The sequence below is a fragment of the Oryctolagus cuniculus genome, chromosome 2 (genome assembly GCF_051225735.1).
Source record: "Oryctolagus cuniculus isolate XC-2025 breed Fujian yellow rabbit chromosome 2, ASM5122573v1, whole genome shotgun sequence".
Lineage (NCBI taxonomy): Eukaryota > Metazoa > Chordata > Mammalia > Lagomorpha > Leporidae > Oryctolagus > Oryctolagus cuniculus.
In genome coordinates, this window is record NC_142868.1 from 171,389,104 (window position 1) to 171,412,244 (window position 23,141).

The window sequence follows — 23,141 nt, forward strand, 5'->3', positions numbered from 1 at the left end:
CATGTTGAATGAGTTGAATTTGCTGGAAACCAATAAGGTAAAAGCTCCCTTTATCCTCTCATCTCGGTCCTATTTTCCTTCTGCATTCTGGCTGGCATCTTGGTCAGATTCCATGGCGTTTCAGTCGCTTTCATAGATACCAGTCTTATTTTTAGGCATTAAATGTAGGTGACAATTTCCATTTTATATTCACGTCAGTCTCCCCACCCCTGCCGTGACCTCGCCTGGGAGCCAGCAATGGGAAGGGGGTTTGGTTTGCTCTTTCACTCTTTTCCTATTGTGCCCCCTCCTGCCCTGCATCTTCTTCCTTGACTGAGGTGGTCTCTGGCTGGAGACTCAGGTCTTTGGAGGTGTCAGCCCCAGGCAAAACTAGGCATCCTTGCCCAACACATGGGTGGGTGTGGGCCACTCCCACTGCTGCCCCTTCTTGTGGCACTGTCATCACGGGCAGTTCCTCTAGCCTCTTGCCTTTGGAATCCTCTAGGCAACAGTTGGTTGCAGGGCTTACTTCCTCATATGCCCCCCTGTGGGGAGCAACTCGGACTAGACTAAGTTACTGGAATTAAGACTTATTCTATGCATCTGCTCTCCCACAATATGGCGCTGAGAAGGGAGAAACAGCTTCTACGCAGCTGCCTCTTGCCAACTTGAGTGATGACCTCCAGGAGCTGATCCTGCTCCTGATTGGAGGAGAGCAGCGTACTCGGCGTGTGGGCAGCCGAGTTGGGATTGGCGGAGGAGGACTATAAAGGAGGAGAGAGACAACATGCACCGAGGAACAGCTAAGGGGAACATCTAAGAGGAACAGCTGTGCAGCCCCCGAGAGAGCCGGCCGGCGGTGTGCCGCTCCCCTGCGGAAGTGGGGAAAGTGGCCAGGGGGAGCCGCCCTTCCACGGAGGTGGAAGGGACGGTGGCCAACCCGGGAGGAGCCGGCGGCAAGCCCGGGGAGGGCCGAGCAGACGAAAGAACAATGCAGGGTCCTGTGTCATTCCTCCGCGAAGACGGGGAGCGACACCCCCAAACTCCAGGGGCAGACCTCGGGCTCTCTCGTGGTGACTTACTCTGGGCTCAGAGAGGTAAGGGGGTCCAAGTCCTTCTAGTGACCACCCAGCTGGACAGAGAGGCACCATTTTTTCTTCTTTCAATTGCTGCCTGCTCTCTGGTTTCTGGGAAACCTGTCAAGGTGGCTGGCAGCTCTGCATCTCTAGACCGCCTTTGCCATTTCTGGTCTTCTCTCCTGTAAGTGGATAATTGGGTAGAGAGGGAACATTGGTTCTGCCCCTTGTTAGGAAGCCATCCATTTAACAATCTGTTGCTCTTATCTCTAGGGACACCAATATCCTGGGCTGACAAAGAAACTAGAAGAAAGGACAGAATCATATCCATTTTGAGTTTAAGTGAGGCTCCCTCGGGGTACTCCCAGAAATCACTGGGACGAGTGTTTATTTGGTAGGGCTGCATGGACGAAATACCACAGCTGGGGTGGCTTGCATGTCAGACATTTCTTTCCTCTCGGTTCTGAAGGCTACAAGTGCTTGATCAAGGTGCCGGCAGGGCTGGTTTCTGGAGAGGTCTCTCTGGCTTGCCGATAGTGCCTTCTAACTGAATCCTCATCTGGTGTCTCCTCTGGATACACACATATCTCATGTCTAAATTTCCTCTTCCTGGGTTGGGGCATTTGGCAAATTGGTTAGATTGCTATTGGGATGCCTGCACTTCATATGGGAGTGCCTAGTTCGAGTCCCACCTCCTCTGCTTCCAAGGGCTTTCTGCTAATAGGCATCCCGGGAGGCAGTAGCTGATGGCTCAGGTAGTCGGGTTCCTGTCACCCACACGGGAGAACCAAAGTGAGTTCCAAGCTTCTGGCTTCCGCCTGGGCCACAATGTGCTGTTGCTGGCTTTTGGGGAGTAAGACGGCAGTTGGAAGGCCTTTCTCCATGTGTGTCTTTGTCTCTCTGCCTTTCAAATGAAAAAGAAAAGTAAACATTTAGAAAATGATTTCCTCTTCTTGCATAGACACCAGTCAGATTATACTAGAGCCCACCCTAAAAACCTCATTCTTACCTAGTCATCTTTTTATAGACTGTCTCTCCTAGTGCCAAATAGGCCTACTTGAAGTCTTGAGGTTTAGAGAGTACCTGGAGTCCCTCAGTTACACAGTCTGGGGTGAATGAGGAAGTGAAGTGTGGGCCCTGGGGCTAACTGCTGGCGGAGACTCTGGGACCGACAGGGCAAGTTAGTCCTTTAGAGTTACACACACTCTCTACAACCAGGGTAAAACAAACAAACCTTTCTTTAAACAACAATCGCAAGGAATTGGCACATCACCTACTCTTAACCCTAGATTATCAGATTAGGAACAGTTAGTTTACTTCTATGTCCATCCTAGTCAAATCAAGCAGAAAAGTGAGCACTTACATATATGTGTTTGCTGAAAGTATGCAAACAATTATCTTAGTAGGTCACTTTGTTTTGCTTTTGTAGGTGTAATCCCTAGCTGACTACTGGCGTCTTTATTCAGCTGCGTGACATTTTGGTGAAGGTATTGACACAGCAACACTGCTGCAGCTCTTTTTTTTTTTTTTTTAATCTTTTATTTAATGAATATAAATTTCCAAAGTACGACTCTTGGGTTACAATGGCTTTCCCCCCCCACCGTCCCTCCCACCCACAACCCTCCCCTTTCCCACTCCCTCTCCCCTTCCATTCACATCAAGATTCATTTTCGATTATCTTAATATACAGAAGATCAGCTTAGTATACCTTAAGTAAGGATTTCAACAGCTTGTTCCCACACAGAAACATAAAGTGAAAAATAATAGATGATTTTTTTTAAATCATGATGAAATCAGATCAGACCTATTGTCATGTTTAATCCCAGTGAGAGTCAAGTTGGGAATTGATAATTTCTTTTTTTTTTTTTTTTTTTTTTACAGAAGATCAGTTTAGTGTACATTAAGTAAAGATTTCAATCGTTTGCACCCCCATAGAAACACAAAGTGAAATATACTGTTTGAGTACTCGTTATAGCATTAAGCCTCAGTGTACAGCACATTAAGGACAGAGATCCTACATGAGGAGTAAGTGCACAGTGACTCCTGTTGTTGACTTTACAAATTGACACTCCTGTTTATGGCATCAATAATCTCCCTATGCACCAGTCATGAGTTTCCAAGGCTATGGAAGCCCCTTGAGTTCTCCGACTCTTATCTTGTTTAGACAAGGTCATAGTCAAAGTGGAGGTTCTCTCCTCCCTTCAGAGAAAGGCACCTCCCTCTTTGAAGACCTGTTCTTTCCACTGGGATCTCACTCACAGAGATCTTTTTGCCAGAGTGCCTTGGCTTTCCATGCCTGAAATACTCTCATGGGCTTTTCAGCCAGATCCGAGTGCCTTTAGGGCTGATTCTGAGGCCAGAGTGCGATTTAGGACATCCGCCATTCTATGAGTCTGCTGCAGCTCTTTTACTCTCAAAATATTTTGCCTGGGGCCAGTGCTGTGGCATAGCAGGTAAACGTTGCCTCCTGCCTGGCCAGCATCCCACGTGGGTAGCGATTTGAGTCTCGGCTGCTCCACTTCCTACTCAGCTCTCTGCTGTGGCCTGGGAAAGCAGTAGAAGATGGTCCAAGTCCTTGGGCCCCTGCACCCGCATGAGAAGCTTGGAAGAAGCTCCTGGCTCCTGGCTTCGGATTGGTGCAGCTCCAGCCGTTGCAGCCAATTGTGGAGTGAACCAGCGGATGGAAGACCTCTCTCTCTGCCCCTGCCTCTGCCATTCTATAACTCTGCCTTTCAAATAAATAAATAAATATTTTTAAAAAATTATTTTTCCCATACTTAAAATGAAAAAGAAAAAAAAAGCCTTCTAAACTTTAGCTTTTAAAAATTAGTTGTATGTAGAATAGACATTTTCAAATTTAGTCTCACCTCATCCCCACCCCCACTTACAACATAATTTTCCTTATCGAAAGAAAATTTAACATCTCTGGGTATCAAAATTTGGGAGAGATAAAAAAATATAAAGGTCTGAAAAAATAAAATTCCCAAGGTGTAGGATACTTCAATTTTAATGATTACTTTTGTAATAGCCCCATCAGTACAGATTTTGGGGTTCTCTGGCTGATTTGGGGGAATACTGCTGGATGGTATGGTATCCTTGTCCTAATCCCTGTTGAGAATATAGAGACTCCAGATCAGGAAGTTGGAATTTTTTTTAAAAAAAGGTTTATTTATTTATTTGAAAGAGTTACACAGAGAGGAGAGGTAGAGAGAGGTCTTCCATCTGCTGATTCACTCCCCAGATGGCCGCAACAGTCAGAGCTGTGCTGGTCCAAAGCCAGGAGCCAGGAGTCTCCTCCGGGGTTCCCATGTGGGTGCAGGGGCCCAAGGCCTTGGGCCATCTTCCACTGCTTTCCCAGGCCATAGCAGAGAGCTGGACAGGAAGTGGAGCAGCCGGGACTCGAACCGGTGCCCATATGGGATTCCGGAGCTCCAGGCCATGGCGTTAACCTGCTACACCACAGCACCAGCCCCAGAAAGCTAGAATTTAACCTAGCAGTTAAGACTCCTGATTGCAAATTGGAGTGCCTAGGTTCGATTCCCAGACCCTGAGAGGCAGCAGTGATGGCTCAAGTAATTGAGTTCCTGACACCCACATGGGAGACCTGGATTGCATTCCTGGCTTCTGTCTCTGGCTTCAGCACAGCCGTGTCTCTTGTGGGTTTTTGGGGGAATGAACTAGAAGATAGCACTAATTCTCTCCTTCCCCCTCTCTCTCTCTCTCTGTCTCCTCCTCTGTCTGCCTCTCCAATAAATAAAGTAGTCAAAAAATTTAAAAAGTGGGACAAATTATCTTATAAGAAATTTATATTAAAAGTATATTATAGGGCTGGCGCCGTGGCTCACCTGGCTAATCCTCCGCCTTGCAGCGCCGGCACACCGGGTTCTAGTCCCGGTCGGGGCTCCGGATACTGTCCCGGTTGCCCCTCTTCCAGGCCAGCTCTCTGCTGTGGCCAGGAAGTGCAGTGGAGGATGGCCCAGGTCCTTGGGCCCTGCACCCTATGGGAGACCAGGAGAAGTACCTGGCTCCTGCCATCAGATCAGCGCAGTGCGCCGGCCGCAGCGGCCATTGGAGGGTGAACCAACGGCAAAGGAAGACCTTTCTCTCTGTCTCTCTCTCTCACTGTCCACTCTGCCTATCAAAAAAAAAAAGTATATTATAAAATAGAATGTAATGTATATGATCAATATTACATGTACCATCCAATCATATACAAAGTATAATCATTCACAGAATCCATGTATCTCAACCAAATGTAATCCAAGCCTCCTGGTTTCTCTTCAATTGCAAATTACTCTCAATTATCTTCATATCTTTCTTTCCATAAATCTGTTGATGCCACTTTCGATGCCACCTCATCTGCAGATGTGCCTGTCATTCTGCCACTGTCACCTTCTGACAGTCTGCCATTGTGCTCTATAACTTTTCCTGCCTTTTAGGAAAACTTATTTCTCCCTCAATTCAATGGCAAGTAGACTGACTTTGTTTTCCTAAATTAGCTTCTTTTTCTTTTTCCTTCACCTTTTTTTCTGTGTGATCCAGAAAGATAAAGAGAGTGAGAAAGAAAGAGAGAGAGATCTCAGTTTCACTGAATTTCTCAGAAATAATGCCTGAAATACATTTATGGAAACTCCAGTCCTCCAATAACAATAGCCAACTTTATTCATTTTGTATTACTTTACAGGGATGTTAATTTACATAATGGTAGTATAAAATACAGACAATGGAGAGGTGAAATAAGAGAGATATAGTAATTAACAAATTACAGCGTTTGATAAATAATGACTAGTAATGGCTGTTTCCATTTACTTTTTTGGGACTAACACGTGATTACCCAGAACATACCCAACATGTGCTTGGCAGTGGCTTCCATGCCTGCGACTTGGGTACCTTGTGAGTCCAGCAGGACTCCATCTCTTGATGGCACGGTGCTGCTTCTGCTCAGGTGATTTTGCTTATTAAAACCCTGATTTAACATTACAGTTGAGGATATAGATGTTCACTAAAGATTCCTCTCGATTGGCGCCAGCACTGTGGCACAGCGGGTGAAGCCTCCTCCTGGACTCCAGCAACCCACATGGGCACCAGGTCGTGTCCTGGTTGCTCCACTTCTGGCCTGGGAAAAGTAATGGGAGCTGGCCCAGGTGTTTGGGCCCCTGCCACTCACATGAGAGATCCAGACGAAACTCCTGACTCGTGGCTCCTGACTTCGGCCTGGCCCAACTCTGGTTGTTGCGGCCATCTGAGGAAAGAACCAGCAGATCAAAGAGCTCTCTCTGTCTTTCCCCTCTCTTTCTGTAACTCTGACTTTCAAAATAAATAAATCTTTAAAAAATTATCTCTATTAAACTTAAACAACTGGACTGAAATATTCTTTATTAATAAAGGTTAAATTGTGTATGGACCTTGACTACACAAAATTCCTTGATATTTTTTAATAGAGAAAAAATGAAAAGAAGCTGCTCTTTCTTTTTTGGCAGGTGGGCCATTGTTAGTAAATTCTTGGATCAAGACACAGATTTCTAAGTCCCTTTCACTTTTGACTCATCAGCTCTTCCTCCATTCTTTTGTTTTCCTAAAGATTTACTTGAAAGGTAGAGTTAGAGAGAGAGATCTTCCACCTGCTGGTTCACTCCCCTGATGGCTGCAACGACTGGAGCTGCAACGGCTAGGCTGAAGCCAGGAGCCTAGAACTCCATATCGGTCTCCCACGTAGGTGCAGGGGCTCAACTTCTTGGGCCATCTTCTGCTTTTCCCATGTGTATTAGCAGGGAGCTGGATCTAGTGTGGAACAGCTGGGACTTGAACCAGCACTCAGATTGGACACCGTTGTCGCAGTTGGCGGCTTAACAATCTGTGCCAAAATGCCAGCCCCCTCCCCTTCCTTCTAATTATTGGCTAAACTTGGCAATGACCTTAGCTTGTCTCAAGAAATTTTCATTTATATGTCCTTTCATCTCATTGTGCCTTATCACGCCTTTAACATTTGCTAAGCATACTTTGACAACTAGATAGTTTCCGGTCTTGTATTTGGTAATTTCTTTCTTTTGCAGCTCATATGTTTTCAGATTAATTATATTTTTGGTTGGTCTATATGTTGAATAATCTACTTGTCATTTTCTTATTTGAATTTCCTTGGTGATATACCGTGTGTAAGTATGTGCAAATAAATAAATTGTTGAACCAGAGAAGTAGCCATTTCCATGGTAAATTCTTAATGAACAAAATATTCAAGTGCTATGAAGCTCTCTTTAAAAGTTTGTCAGGGGCTGGCTCTGTGGTGTAGTAGGTTAAGTCTCCGCTTTATATGGCACCAATTCGTGTCCCTGCTGCTCCTTTTCCAATCCAGCTCTCTGCTAATGGCCTGGGAAAGCAGTGGAAGATGGCCCAAGTCCTTGGGCCTGTGTACCCACATGGGAGACCCAGAAGAATAGCCTGGCTCCTGGCTTTGATCAGCCCAGCTCTGGCCATTGCAGCCATTTGGGGAGTGAACCAGTGGTTGGAAGACCTCTCTCTCTCATACTCTCTCTCTGTCTCTCTCTATAACTCTGCCTCTCTCAAATAAATCAATCTTTAAAAAATTTTCTCTTTCTTGTTTTCTGATTTTGAGTCAAATGCTGAAAATCAATTCTACAGACTAACTTTTCTTAATATATCAGGTGAGGAAACGTGTTTGCACCTGTGCATTTTCACCTGCCTGTGGGAGAAGGGTGGAAGCAGTAGGATCAGGCTACATGAGACAGAATGGGGTGCCAGGATGGTGGAAGCTGTTGGCTGTTGATGAACTGATGTAGACAGGCAAGGCTGGCAGGAAGCCTGTGGTTTTGCCAGGTTCCTGGCAGAGCAGGAAACCTGATGGCGGATGGGAAGGAGGTTGAGAAAACTGGTTCCGGTTGCTGTCAGCAGATGCTGAGAAGGGGTTTAGGGGAGAGAAACTCGGAGCTGGATGCAGAGGGCAGAGGCAAGGGCCAGAGCAGCAGAGGGAGATGGTATGCACAAAGGAATCTGGTTACAGCTCCAGTCTGTGTTTGTCTCTTTTCTGTTGCTGTAACAAAAAGCCTGAGGTGCGGTAGTTTGTAAAGAGAAGAGGTTTATTTAGCGCACAGTTTGGGAGGCCAAGAGTCTGAACAGCATGGCTCTGGCTCTGATAAGGGCTTCTCTGGTTGCATCACATCATGGCTGAGCACCTGTGAGAGAAATCACGGCAACACAGGAAGACAGAGTAGCGAGTAGCCAGGAGTGGTTTTTTTTTTTTTTAATGTATTTTATTCATTTGAAAGGCAGAGGGAAGGAGGGAGGGAGACTTAGAGAAAGAGGGAGAAGAAAAAAGGAGCATGAAAGGGAGAAAAAAGAGAGAGAGATCTTATCCACTGGTTCTCTCCCCAAATGCTCACAACAGCTGCGACTGGCCCAGGATCTGGGAGCCTGGAACTCAGTCGAGGTCTCCCACATTCTCACATGGTGGCAGGGACCCAACCACTTGAGCCCTCATCTGCTGCCTCCCAGGGTCTGCATTAGCAGCAAACCGGAATTGGGAGTTGATGGGATGCAGGCATCCCAAGCAGTGTCTTAACTGCTAGGCCAAATGCTTGCCCCAAGCTTGCTGTTTTCTAAGAACCCATTCACTTGAGATGCAACTCACTGCAGGAGAATTACATTAATTCCTTCCTAAGGTTATGTCTTCAATGACCCAGTAATCTCCAGATCTGCTGCCTCCCAGAACTGCCACACTGAGGACCAAGATTTAACACATGAACCTTTGGGGGGGGGGGGGTCTCATTCAAAGCATATGCAAAGCATTATCCATCTCTGGTTGGGTGTGTTTTAATTTTTTTTAAAGATTTTTATTTACTTATTTGACAGGTAGAGTTACAGACAGTGAGAGAGAGAGACAGAGAGAAAGGTCTTCCCTCTGCTGGTTCACTCCCCAAATGGCCGCAGTGGCCGGAGCTGCGCCGATCCTAAGCCAGGAACCAGGTGCTTCTTCCTGGTCTCCCATGTGGGTGCAGGGGCCCAAGCATCTGGGCCATCTTCCACTGCTTTCCCAGGCCACAGCAGAGAGCTGGACAGGAAGAGGAACAACCGGGACTAGAATCGATGCCCGTATGGGATGCCGGCACCGCAGGCAGAGGATCAGCCCAGCGCGACACGGTGCCGGCCCCTCTGGTTGGATGTTTTAGAAGGCTATGGAGCGAATGGCAGCACTCCTGCCTCAGAATCAACCCTTGGGACATTTGGATCTGGCTAAAAGGTCCATGAGAGTCTCACAGGCATGGAAAGCCATGACACGGTGGCAAAAAACGATCTAAATGAAAGATCCTGGTGAACAAGACCCCAGCAGAAGGAACAGGCCATCAAGGAGAGAGGCGCCTTTCTCTGAAGGGAGGAAGGAACCTCCACTGTGATACAGCCTTGTCTAAACAAGTTCAGATTCGGTGACCTCAAGGGGCTTCCATAGCCTAGACAGCTCATAGCAAGAGTCTCGGGTGATTGCTGATGTCATAAATAAGATTGCCAATTGTTAATCAACAACGGGAGTGACTGGGTACATGCTCCCCACGTAGGATCTCTGTCCTTAATGTGTTTTACTATGAACTTAAAAACAATACTACTAGTCGAACAATACCCTATACCTTGTGCGGTTATGTGAGTGCAGCCTGTTGAAATCCTTGCTTAGTATATACTAAGTTGATCTTCAGTATATGAAGGTAATTGAAAATGAAACTTGATGAAGGGCAGGATGGGAGAGGGAGTGGGAGAGGGGAGGGCAACGGGAGGGAGGGAGGTTAGGTGGGGAAGCCACAACAATACACAAGTTGCACTTTGTAAATTCACATTTATTAAATAAAAAAATAACTATATAACAAACAAAAAAACAGGAAAAAAAGAACTTAATACTTTTTTAGTATTTTTTATGTTCTATTTAAAACTATTGGTTGAACTCTGTAATTAATACACAATTACTCTTAGGTGTTTAATTAATGCTATAACTAGTACTCAAATAGTATTTTACACTTTGTGTTTCTGTGTGGGTGTAAACTGGAAATCTTTAATTAATATATGCTAAATTGATCTTCTGTATATAAAGATAATTGAAAATTAATCTTGATGTGAATGGAAGGGGAGAGGGAGTGGGAGAGGGGAGTGTTGTGGGTGGGAGGGAAGTTATGGGGGGGAAGCTATTGTAATCCATAAGCTGTACTTTGGAAAATATGTTCATTAAATAAAATAAAATATTAAAAAAAAGAAGGCTATGGAGCAACTTGAAAGCCCCAGGCACCACATGAGAAGCCAGGTGAGAGGAAGAGGTTGAAGAGAAATTTTTTTTTTTTTTTTTTTTTTTTTTTTTTTTTTTTTTTACAGGCAGAGTGGACAGTGAGAGAGAAAGAGATAGAGAGAAAGGTCTTCCTTTGCCGTTGGTTCACCCTCCAATGGCCACTGCGGCCGGCGTACCGCGCTGATCCAAAGCCAGGAGCCAGGTACTTATCCTGGTCTCCCATGGGGTGCAGGGCCCAAGCACCTGGGCCATCCTCCACTGCACTCCCTGGCCACAGCAGAAAGCTGGCGTGGAAGAGGGGCAACAGGGACAGAATCCGGCACCCCGACCGGGACTAGAACCTGGTGTGCCGGCGCCGCAAGGCGGAGGATTAGCCTATTGAGCCGCGGCGCCAGCCGAGAGATATTGTTACTTTATAATCTATCTGGTTGGGGGCTGGTGTTGTGGCATACAGAGTAAAGCCACTGCCTGCAGTGCTGCCATCCTATATAGGTGCCAGTTCGTGTCCCGGCTGCTCCACCTCCAATCCAGCTCTCTGCTATGGCCTGGGAAAGCAGTAGAAGATGGTCCATATTGCTTGGGTCCTGTACCTGTGTGGGATACCCAGAAGAAGTTCCTGGCTCCTGGCTTTGGATTGGCCCAGCTCCGACTGTTGTGGCCATTTTGGGGAGTGAACCAGATATGGAAGACCTGTCTCTCTCTCTCCCTCTCTGCCTTTGCCTCTCTAACTCTGCCTTTCAAATAAATAAATACATAAACCTTACAAATTTGTTTCTGGTTACAAGTATTATACTATGTAAATGGTTTTCTGCTGTTACTTTTTCATGTTTACAGTAACTATTTAAAATTTACAAAAGCACCTTTTAATGTTTTATTGCATAGTCTAATCTCACTTCTTGGTCCCCATAAAGTAACAAAACAATAGACAAATATAGTCAGTTTTCTCACAGACACATTCCTCTGGAGCATTTTTATAGATTGCATTGCATGCCAAGGTTACTCTGGGTGTGCAAACATAAATTGACTAAGAAAAATGATTCAAATCTTATATTCCCAATGTGATAGCCAACCCATCTAGATTGATATTAAGTAATTTGCATTTAATTAAAGGTAAAAAATACGATATGTGAAACACCTGGCATTCTGAGATCACTAGCACTAACTTCGTCGCAATGTATTTAAAAATGTATGAAAAATTGGACAGAATTATATTTTCACTTGTACATACACCAAGCAGGCAAATGAAATATAAACCAAGGGGAACTTTTTTTTCAAAAATATTTGAGAGGTAGATCCACTTGTTCACTCCTAAAATGGCTGCAATAGCCAGAGCTGGGCAGATATAAAGCCAGGAGCCAGGAGCTTCTTCCAGGTCTCCCACGTGGGTGCAGGGGCCCAAGGACTTCGGCCATCTTCCAATGCTTTCCCAGACCATAGCAGAGAGCTGTGGATCAGAAGAGGAGCAGCCTGGACTGGTACTCATGTAAATGCTGGTGCCGCAGGCAGAAGATTAGCCTACTATGCCACAGCGCGGGCTCCAAGGGGATTTTTTCTTTTTTTGCCTTAGTGTGGAAATAATTTAGAGTTTGAGTCAACTTGGTAGATTCCTTGTAACTGTGTGTGTAATATCTGATACTGAGAGACAAACAGTCTTTGAGACTCTGAGCATCACTTTTTTTTTTTTTTTTTTTTTGACAGGCAGTGAGTAGACAGTGAGAGAGACAGAGAGAAAGGTCCTCCTTTTCCATTGGTTCACCCCACAATGGCCGCTTTGGCTGGTGCACTGCGCTGATCCGAAGCCAGGAGCCAGGTGCTTCTCCTGGTCTCTCTCTCTCTCTCTCTCTCTCTCTCTCTCTCTTTTTTTTTTTCCCCTTTGAATATTTCATTTTTATTTACTTGAAAGGCAGAGTTACAGAGAGAGGAGAAACAGAGATCTTCCACATGCTGATTTACTCCCCAAATGTCAGCAACGCAGCAGCCCAAGCCAGGAGCCCAGTGCTTCTTCTAGGTCTCCCACATGGGTGCAGGGGCCCAACAGTTCTCTCTCAGAGGTGAGTTTCAGCTGTATCAGAATGTGTCCTCATCAACCCCTAAGCTGTTACCTATTGATTAGCTCTGTCCTTGGCCAGGTGGAGCCTAACACCTGTTTCCTTTGTAAAGTAATTCACTATTACTGACCCCAAATTTATTTTTCAAAATACAAGCTCATCTTTCATAACCTAATTATGTTTCATTTCCTAAAATATTGGATTATTCCAGGCCAAAAATACTGCTCCTGTCAACTCCTGAGAACGTATTTCCTTTACACATATCCTTACAAAAATAGGTTCCCCCCCCCCCTTTTTTTTGACAGGCAGAGTGGACAGTGAGAGAGAGAGAGAGAGAAAGGTCTTCCTTTGCCATTGGTTCACCCTCCAATGGCGCGCTGTGGCTGGCGCACTGCACTGATCCGATGGCAGGAGCCAGGTACTTATCTGTAATACAAAACCATCATCTTAGCCAAGTGTGTAGTTCAGTGGTGTTAAGTATATTCACATTTTTGTACAACCATCAGCATCATTCATCTTTTTTTTAAAGATTTATTTATTTTACTTGAAAGTCACAGTTACACAGAGAGATATAGGTCTTCCATCCACTGGTTCACTTCCCAAATGGCTGCCATGGCTGGAGCTGAGCTGATCTGAGGCCAGGAGCCAGGAGCTTCTTCCGGGTCTCCCATGTGGGTGCATTGGCCCAAGGACTTGGGCCATCTTCCACTGCCTTCCCAGGCCAAGTGGAGAGCTGGATAGGATGTGGAGCAGCTGGGACTCGAACCGGCACCCATATGGGATGCCAGCATTGCAGGCCGCGGCTTTACCTGCTGCGCCACAGTACTGGCCCCACCATTCATCTTTTTAAAAGATTTATTTATTTGACAGGCAGAGTGAGGGGCAGGGAAGGAGGGAGACCGAGAATCTTCCATCTGCTGGTTTACTCCCCAAATAACCACAGCAAACCAGGGCTGGTCCAAGCCAAAGCCAGGAGCCCTGAACTCGATCCTGTTTCCCGCGTGGATTACAGGGGCTCAAGCACTTAGGTCATCTCCTGCTGCCTTCCAGGGTGCATTAGCAGGGAGCTGGATTAGATGCAGAGCAGCTGGGATCTGATGTGGGCTGCTAGGAGTTGTAAATCAGGCTAACCCTCTGAGTCGCAGCTCTTTTCATCTTGCAAAACTGAAATATGTTAAATGACAACTTCTCATTTTCCATTCAAACTTACTTTTTATATGATAAAAACGATCTCCTGTTGGTCTTATCACTGAGCTGTGTTGTAGGCCACTTGTGTTTGCTGTGAGGCATTAAGTGCTTTGTGAATAGCAACTCACACATTCACCTTTGTTCCCCAGGGTCTAGCACCGGCTTTGCACGTGAGAGACAAACCCTCTGCGGCATGCATTGCAGAGCCACTTAAACATTCCGCAGTGATTCTGGCTGTTTCTGGTCGGGAAGTTACCAAAGGCTGCAGGAACACGAGGCTGTTCAGTTGAAAGGTGTGCTTTAGTTTAGCCTCATTGAGGCCAGGGGTCTAGAAAGGGAAACTAAGAGCAAAGTTCTTCCTAAATCATGGAATCTATAGGAAGCAGCTCGACGCAGTTAACAGGTCTCCCTTGTTGTGGGAACTGGCGCTCAACTCTTGCAAAGACTCCAGACGGCCAAGCCAGGCGGAGGCCGGGGGCGGGGCCTGGCCCGGCAGCGAGGCGGGGCTTGGGGGTCGGGGCGGGGCCTGGCGGCGGGGCGGAACTTCGGGGTCGGGTCGGGGCCGGGCCGGGAGGCCTGGGCGGGGCCTGGAGGCGAGGCGGGGCTCCGGGGGCGGGGCGGGGCCTGGCAGTGAGGCGGGGCTCCGGAGGCGGGGCCCGGGGCTGACCGGTGTCCCGGGAGCGGGGCGGGGCCGGGCCAGGCCGGGCCGGCCCGGGCGGGGCGCGCGGCGGCACCGGGCGGCGATGGCGGCCGACGGGGACTGGCAGGATTTCTATGAGTTCCAGGAGCCGGCCCGGAGCCTCCTGGACCAGGAGAACTGTAACGCGAGCGGCGGCAGCGGGGCGGGGGCGGGCGCGGGCGGCGACGGCTTCCCGGCGCTGGCCTGCAGCCTGCAGGAGAAGCTGAGCCTGTGTTTTCGGCCCCCCGGTGCGGGCGCGGAGCCCCCGCGGGCGGCCGTGCGGCCCATCACGGAGCGCAGCCTCCTGCAGGGGGACGAGTGAGTGCGGGGCCGGCCGGGGCGGGCGGGAGCCCCTTTCGGCCCTGGCCCAACCCGCGGGCCCGGGTCCGCGGCTCCTCCCCGCGCCCTCCTTCCGCCTCCATGGACTTGGGGCCCCTCCCCGCGCGGGGCCCTGGCCTGGGCCCGCCCCGCGGCTGCGATGCGCTCTGCCGGCTCGGCGCGCTGCCCCTGCGCCTGGGGCAGACATTTAGGGGGGTACCCCCTGCCTGGAGCTGGGGGCCTCGGCGTCCTACCGGGCGCGCGTGCGGCCACTCATTCATTCGGCTCGCTCCTCGCTCGTGTGGAGCGCCCGCCTGAGTGATCGGCGCCCTTGGCACCCGGAGCGCGGAATGACTGGACAGGGCGCGTTGTTGAAGGAGGCGCCACGCGGGGAGGCAGGCAATTTGTAAACGCGTATTTGTAGGCCAGTGTAGATAGGGGCCGGTAGAGGGGATTGAAGGGAGTGTGGGTGAGGGGAGTTGGGGGGACCACAATAGAGAAGCAGACAGTTGTGCCTACTCCATTCTGGTGGATGAGAAAGGCAGGGAGTTTGCCTGGCAGGTGCAGAGAGGTCAGGGCACGTGCTGAGACCGCGCGGGTCTGCTGGGCCCAGCAGAGAGTGCTTGCCGGGCCCCCCGAGGCAAACGCGAAGGTGGGCTCGGGTTACCTGGCAAGGATCTCATAAGTTAGTGGGACCTGTGTTGCGGTGGGTTTTCCAAGCGCTGATGGGACGCAGAGATTGGAAGTTAAGGAAGGTACCCTGGGCGGGGAAAGCGGCTTCCAGCATGATGGTCCCCTTTGCTCTGTGAATCAGCAGACTCATCAGGAATAAAGCAGGCGGCATAAAAAGGGGGCTGGGAACAGCCTGGGGTGGGCTCAGCTGTAGGTGGAGACCCTCCCTTTCCTGGTTCCTCTGTACAGTGTTCTGCGCAGGTGCAGAAGTGGGCAAGTTTATGACACAGGTAGTCAGTAGCAAAGGATGGGGTTTTTGAAAGTCTACACCCACAGAGAAGACAGTTTGTATACATTTAGTACTCTGAGTCACTAAGACATGGGGTGCATTCTGGATGTTACAGTTCTCTTATTATGTGTGTGGGTTTGTCAAGAGTAACTTAAACCAGTTGGGTGGTTTGCACATAGATAGTTAAGAGCCCTCGTGTTGTGCTTCACCTGGACTGTCTGGAAGGTAGTTTATTTTAGCCTTTGCTTAAATCTTAGGTTGACGTAAAGTTAAAATACTTTTGGTTTTTAGGAGATGATAGGTTGCTGGTGGTAATGCAAGTCCCTGGGTTTGGGAATGCGTAAGAAATCTCTGTCTCACCTTTGAGGAGCCAGGACTGGGCAGCCCTGTCATTGTGGCCTGCCTGTCGCGCACACTTGCTCATCATTGCTTGACGGAATCCCTGCCAGCTCCTTCCACTAGAGTTGAGGATTCTTCTCCCCAGATCCTGCCTTGCCTTAGGGCCACTCATTCACTGTCTCTGAGCCCCAGTTTAGTGTGGATTACGCTTAGTCTGCTGGGGCTGGATTTTAGCAGGTGCTGCAGCACTCGCAGTCGGCAGGACTTTGATTTCCCTGGGAAAGCAGTGTGCTGCCAGTCATTTATGACTGGTTGTAATACTTTATGGTAGAGTCAGGTCCTAGGTCTTGGCTGGAGAATTCTAGAAATCTCCCACTAAAGTTGGTCCTGCGTCCTTCCAGTGGCCTATGCCTTTCCAACTGCAGTTGTTCTGACCTTGGTCAAGAGATAGGTCAGCTGGTTGGCCTTTGTTTTCTTGGAAGATCAAACCCGTGGTTCCTTTTTCTGGATGAAGTATGATATTTCTCTTGTGTGTTTTTAAATTACTATTTATTGTAGCCTCATTGTGGAAGTGTAAACAGGCAGGCAAAATAAAGCCCCAGACTGCCCTCACCTCTTAGAATGTCCCACTCCAGGCCCTGACCAGGGTTCAGCATAGGCTCAGTTACTTAGTACTTGAAACGCTGAAGCAGGAACGGATGGGCCAGAAGCCCAGCAAGTTAAGCAGTCCGCAGGCATCGCCTCTAATTCCTGCTAATTGGCATTGGAGGAGATAACGTTCCACAGGAGAGGAGAATAGGAATGAACCATGCATGTAGGCCATCTGCAGTTTTCTAGAGCTTTTGGGGTTCACGTTGCAGGAGGCGAATGTCATTTGGGATGTTACCCTCTTGACCGCCCAGGTCCTGTGGCTTCTTCTCTTCAACACCAGCTCCCCAGTCATTAACTCAAGTCTGTTGCTTCTCTGTTCTAAAACTCGCATTCTCATGTTCATGCTTCTGTTAGGTTTGTTTTTGTATTCTAGTGGCTTCCTTGTTGGGAAAAAGAGCCTACCCGATCATTTAATGGCTTATTCCTGATTAGATACCTGTTGTAAATTTTAGAAGCTTTTCTTTCCTTTCTGACTTCTTTGCATGTACCTCTAGCCAATAAGTTATTTACCCCAATGAAATTTCACTTCGTTTTGATCTCTGAATTGGTTTTTCATAAAATGTCATATTTTATTATGCTGATTATTACCTTGGTATCAAAACCTGAATTTTGGTCATGCAATTGGACTTTGCTCTCCTTATCTGGAGCGGTCTGGGACTTTATTCAGTGCATTTGAATGAATGCCTAAGGTGATGGAGCTGGAAGGGATGCCTGCTGCTTGTCCAAGCCTCTCCTTTATAGAAGGGCACCTGCCTAGACAGGCTAAGGGACTTGGCCAAAGACCCATCAGTTAAGGGAGAATGGAGATATGTTTGTTTCCTGTTTCCTGACTCTTAGTCAAGTGTCCTGTTTCATTTTGCCATGTTTCCTCCCCTAAATTCTGCTTGATACCCAGGTGGCAAACTGCACTGGTTATAACTTTGTATGTTTTATTGTGAACTTCTTCTCTTGCCTTTCATTTCATCCATTGTAATCTTCAGCCCATTTATGTTACAAATTGGATATTCATATTCAGTCTTGGTCTCACACTGAGGCTGAGTTCTTTCTCTAGAAAAGATAACAAAGTTGAGAAATGATTTACTTCATGACATGTTCTATGTGTTTAGGAGTTTCAGAGGAAAACTCAATGCAATGCACAGTGTGTTACTACCTGTGTGGCTCTGGAAATACTCCTTAACCTGCCTGTGCTTCAGTCTCCTCATCTGTAAAATGGGATAATAATACTTCCCACTGCTAATATTGGCCTTGCAGGTTAAATGAGTATCTGTGGCTTGCTTAGAACAGTGCCACATAGGTAGTGCCGTGAAGTGTTAGCTAGTGGAATTTTCTACATCTGCTCACTTTCCCTCAGAACTTCTTTTTGGCCCAATCATACTTTTTCACTTATTTGAGAGACAGCCTTCTGTTTTTTGTTTTTTGTTGCTTGGTGGCTTTTCACTGTGGCACTGAACATTTGCTTAATAAAAGGCATATGGAATGTTAATTCTCATTGACTGTGGTTTCCTTCTTTTTAAGGATTTGGAATGCTCTGACAGATAATTATGGAAATGTAATGCCAGTAGACTGGAAATCGTCCCATACTAGAACCTTGCATTTGCTTACTCTGAACCTCTCTGAGAAAGGGGTAAGTAAGGAATGGACACAGCAGACTTGTAGAATGACAATCGCTTTAAGTAACATTCTGACCCCAGAATCAGTCCTTAAGGCTTCTTGGTCTGGCTGAAAAGCCATGAGAGCACTTCAGGCATGGAAAGCCAAGACACTGTGGCAGAAAATGTTCTACATAAAGGATCTCTGTGGGTGAGACCCCAGCGGAAAGAAATGACCATCAAAGAAGGATGTGCTTTTCTCTAAAGAGAAGGGCGAGCTTCCTCTTTGCTTATGGCCTTGTCCAAATACTGATGGAGTTTGTGGACTTAAAAGGCTTCCATAGCCTAGGCAGCTCATGTAAGAGCCTCAGGTGGTCACTGACGTCATATATAAGAGTGTTAGTTGTTAAATTTACAACAGGAGTCACTGTACACTAACTCCCCATGTAGGACCTCTGTCCTCAATGAGTTGTATTATGAGAGTTAACTGTAAAACTAGTTTTCAAACTGTGTGTGTGTGTGTGTGCAAATTGTTGTAATCTTTGCTTAGTATACAGTTGGTGTTTTGTGTACAAAGTTAATTGAAAATGAATCTTTATGGAGAATGGGACTGGCAAGGAAAGAGGGAGGAGGAGGTGAGGAGTGGGAGTGTGGGTGGGAAGACAGGTATAGTGGGAAGAATAACTATATTCCTAAAGTTGAGCTTATGAAATTTGTATTACTTAAAAAATAAATAAAAAAGAATGAAATCAGGAATTTGGGAATAATTTATGCTAATACTGGAAGTAATATGGAAGCATTCTGTTTAACCTGAATCCACTGAGTTGCCTCTTGCTGCCGAGCTTATAACAGTTGAAGTGGCTCTCTCAGCTCAGTGCTGTCACCTTGCTGTCATGTTCCTCCAGTACTTCCATGCACATACTCGATTTTGTATATTTAGCTACATTTTCATCATCTGTGTATGAACCTCCACAATCACCATGTTTTCTCCACTCACATAATACCATTTTGACATGCTGAGAATATGCAAGAAAAATCCTAGGCTCTGAGTTAATACATTGAGGATATTGGAATATCAGTATGGAGTTAACTTTTTGATGTGTTCAGTGACTTGATGGACATGACATGTTGGAAGACTGTTTTCCTGTGAATACTGGGGAACCTGTTAAAAACAGTTCAGTTTTCGGCTTTTTAGTGTGTTCATGGCTAACTTAGCCTGCGTGACTCTCCTGTGTACCCCCTGGTATCGTCACGTGAACATACCTGGAGTAGGAAGTGTGAGCACAACAACAGGGCAGCCACTGGGCCAGAACAGTGAAGAGAATTCGCGGAAGTGGGAAATCGCAGGGCTCAGTTCGGTTAAAGCTAATGAGAAACATGCCCAAATTACGTAAGTTTCAAGGCCAGACTATTTAAATTCCTTATCAAATAACAGCGTAAACTCATGCCAGATCTTCCGGCATGCTCTATATTTCATTGAGGGTAATTATGTGATTACTGGGCTATGATGCATTAGGGCTGTCAGTATTTTAAATACAGTGTCGTTAATGTTTTGTGAACATGATTTTCTTAAATATGTGATTTAGAAAAGCCTGCTACTAATATTTTCTGGTAAAGTATAGAACATGAACTGTTTCCCATTATTCTAGCAGATACAGAATTCTTACTGTTCATTCTAATCATTAATCCTGTTAAGTGTTGCAGAGTTACCTGTCACACACTGAGTGAGAAGGAACACAGCATATGCCTGGTCTTCTGTTTATTTAGGTTCTAGCCATCATTTTGAGCTTGGTTTAAATTTCCCTTCCTCTCTGAAGCTTCCTATTCCTGTTTTAGCCTTTGCTGATCTCGTGGAATTTACAATTTTAGAGTTGGAAGGGACTTTAAAGTCCGCTTAATCCAGCCTTCCACTTGGGGGGAATTCCCTGCCTTCAGCGTCTCTGACAGATGGTCGTTTAGCCATAGCCGAAATGCCTGCACGGAAGGAAGATGCACGCGCTCGTCTCTGTGGGAGCTGAAGACCGTTGTGGGAATGTGAACTTTCAAAGGACTTGGTACCTGTCCCACAGAGTTCAGCTGGGTGGTCTCTTGGATGCCAGTTCCCACCGTGCTTTGTCTATGCCTCTGTAAAAATCACTGCTACCTTATCTTATTGTTTCATACGTTTCTGGGTCTGATGTCAGAGTGAGACTCTCCAGCAGGTATTTTTGCATGTGCCTTATTAGTATATGTCTTTTCTTATTACTGTGTTACTTTGAAAACGTTTGGATATTTATGCTATAAAGGAAAGTTAAATGTCTAAGGAAACAATAAGTTTGCCCTGATTGTACATTACACAATGTATACATATATTGAAATACCACATGGTATTCCAATTTTAATGTCTGTTAAATTTTTAATTAAAAATTTTTTTAAAGTTTTTTAGGAGCCAGTGCTGTGGCACAGTGGGTTAAGCCACTGCCTGCAGCACTGGCATTGTGTACGGGCATTGCATATGGACTCAGTTCGAGTCCTGGCTGCTCCACTTCTAATCCTGCTCCCTGCTAATGTGCCTGGGAAAGCAGTGGAGGATAGCTCAAATCCTTGGACCCCTGCAACCACGTGGGAAACCTGGATGAAGCTCCTGGCTTCAGCCTGGCCATTATGGCCATTTAGGGGGTGAATTAGCAGATGGAGAATCTCTTTCTCTTTCTCTGTGTCTCTGTTATTCTTTCTTATTTTTTTTTTTAAAGATTTATTTATTTATTTGAAAGAGTTACACAGAGAAGGAGAGACAGAGAGAGAGGTTTTCCATCCTCTGGTTCACTCCCTAATTGGTTGTAACAGCCAGAGCCGCACCAATCCGAAGCCAGGAGCTAGGCGCTTCTTCCGGGTCTCCCATGTGGGTGCAGGGGCCCAAGGACTTGGGCCATCTTTTGCTGCTTTCCCAAGCCATAGCAGAGAGCTGGACAGGAAGTGGAGCAGCCGGGACTCAAACTGGTGCCCATATGGGATGCCAGCACTACAGGCGGCAGATTTACCCGCTACACCACAGCACCAGCCCCCTATTATAACTTTCAAATGATTTTGGAAAAAGTTTGTTTTTTAGATTTATTTGTTTACTTGAGAGACAGAGTGACAGACACAGAGATCTTTCATTTTTTTTTTTCTTTATTTGCCAGGCAGAGTTAGACAATGAGAGAGACAGATAGAGAGAAAGCTCTTCCTTCTGCTGGCTTACTCCCCAAATGGCTGCTACGGCCGGCGCTGCACTGATCCCAAGCCAGGAGCCAGGTGCTTCCTCCTGGTCTCCTGTGTGGGTGCAGGGCCCAAGCACCTGGGCCACCCTCCACTGCCTTCCTGGGCCACAGCAGAGAGCTGGACTGGAAGAGGAGAAACAGGAACTAGAACCTGGCGCCCCCATAGGATGCTGGCGCCACAGGCGGAGGATTAACCAAGCAAGCCGTGGCACCAGCCCAATCTTTCATCCTTAATTTCACTTCCCAGATGGTAATAACAGCCAGGGCTGGGCCAGGCCTAAGTCAGAGCCTAGAACTCCATCTGGGTCTCACATGTGAGTGACAGGGTCCCATGCACTTGAATCTTCATCCATTGCCTTCCCAGGTGCATTTGCAGGAAGCTGGATTGGAATTGGAGCATCTGGGATTCAAATTGGCATTCTGATATGGGTTGCTGGTGGTGCAAGCAGCTGCTTAACCCACTGTGGCTCAGTGCTAGCCTCAAGTTTTTTACTCTTAAAAATATTTTCTACAATATTTAAAATAGTGCTGAATCCTCTGTGGCTAGTCCTTGAGTACTTTTTTTTTTTTTTTAAGATTTATTTATTTATTTGAAAGTCAGAGTTACACAGAGAGAGGAGAGGCAGAGGCAGAGGCAGAGAGAGAGGTCGACCATCTGATGGTTCACTCCCCAGTTGGCTGCAATGGCCAGAGCTGTGCTGATCTGAAGCCAGGAGCTTCTTCTGGGTCTCCCATGCAGGTGCAGGGGCCTAAAGACTTGGGCCATCCTTTACTGCCCTCCCAGGCCACAGCAAAGAGCTGAATTGGAAGTGGAGCAGCCAGGCCAGGACTTGAACTGGTGCCCACATGGGATGCTGGCACTGCAGGTGGCGGCCTTACCAGCTACGCCACAGTGCTGGCCCCAATGAGTACTTGTTTGTGTGACATATTGTATAAATATTGTAAAAGTTTCTTTTATAGTTTCAAAGAGAAACACATTAGCAGCATGAATGGAATACTCAATTTCATTGAGTAAAATAATATATATCTTGTGCTATTCTTCGGTTGCATCTTGAGGAATTATCCCTTATTGTTGCCTTTTGCATGTTTCCAGTGCCCGAGTAATGGTGTTGTCAAGGTAGCGACACGGAGTGATTTTGAGTTTAATACTAGTACTGATTATAAAAGGCTTAGCTGGAGAAACTCAGCAGATTAAAGTGTACGGTGATCGTCCATCTGCTGTCTGTGGCTCTGTCTTTGCTCATGACGTGATTGTTCCAGTACGAACAGCACTGCATTAGAACTGTATCCCTCAGGAAGACCTTTAGCACACACTAGGTTCTGGAAGGACAAATGAGCAGCAAGGACTGTAAAACCCCGCCATTTCCTAATTCATAGTCTATAATTAAAAGGATTTTCAAATCTGGGAAAGTTATTTTATATACCCTGGCCAACTGGGTGCTCTATTTCCATGACTGAGCTACGCAAAATTTACCTCTTAGAGACGTTCTTTAGATTATTCCAGTTATAAAACCGAAGCTATGGTAAACTTTTTTTTTTTTTGACAAGGTGAGAAGCAATTTTCTTTTGTGTTAAGATGAGAGAAACATTCAGGAAAGCTGCAGTTTGCTAGATTACAGTTTTAATTTTTTTTTCATTGAAATGAAGATGGCACACTTCTAAATTTAATTTTCTTCCGAGTGAGACACTGTATGTCCCAAATTCTTACCTGGGCACAGTTTTCCATTTGAGGTGTCTTCAGGTTTACACAGGGAAAGAGTTCCACCAGCTCCGAACTAATCCTGGCACGCGGAGCGA

At 46.6% G+C, this 23,141-nt stretch overlaps 1 protein-coding gene across 15 annotated transcripts in view; it reads left to right on the forward strand.

Moving 5' to 3' along the window:
* Window positions 1–952: 952 nt before the first annotated feature.
* FEZ2 (fasciculation and elongation protein zeta 2) overlaps window positions 953–23,141 on the forward strand; it is a 60,143-nt gene continuing 37,954 nt past the window's right edge. For 4 of the 15 annotated variants that reach the window (XM_089327767.1, XM_089327769.1, XM_089327762.1 and 1 more), the window contains exons 1-2: window positions 14,701–14,960; window positions 18,032–18,140. In XM_089327767.1, the coding sequence (XP_089183893.1) occupies window positions 18,069–18,140 (72 nt within the window). In that variant the 5' untranslated portion in view covers window positions 14,701–14,960; window positions 18,032–18,068. Of the gene's footprint in view, window positions 1,077–13,722; window positions 13,862–14,229; window positions 14,566–14,688; window positions 15,321–18,031; window positions 18,141–23,141 lie in introns of those variants that run through there. The other 11 variants (XM_070069257.2, XM_089327761.1, XM_089327768.1 and 8 more) reach the window with 9 other exon arrangements.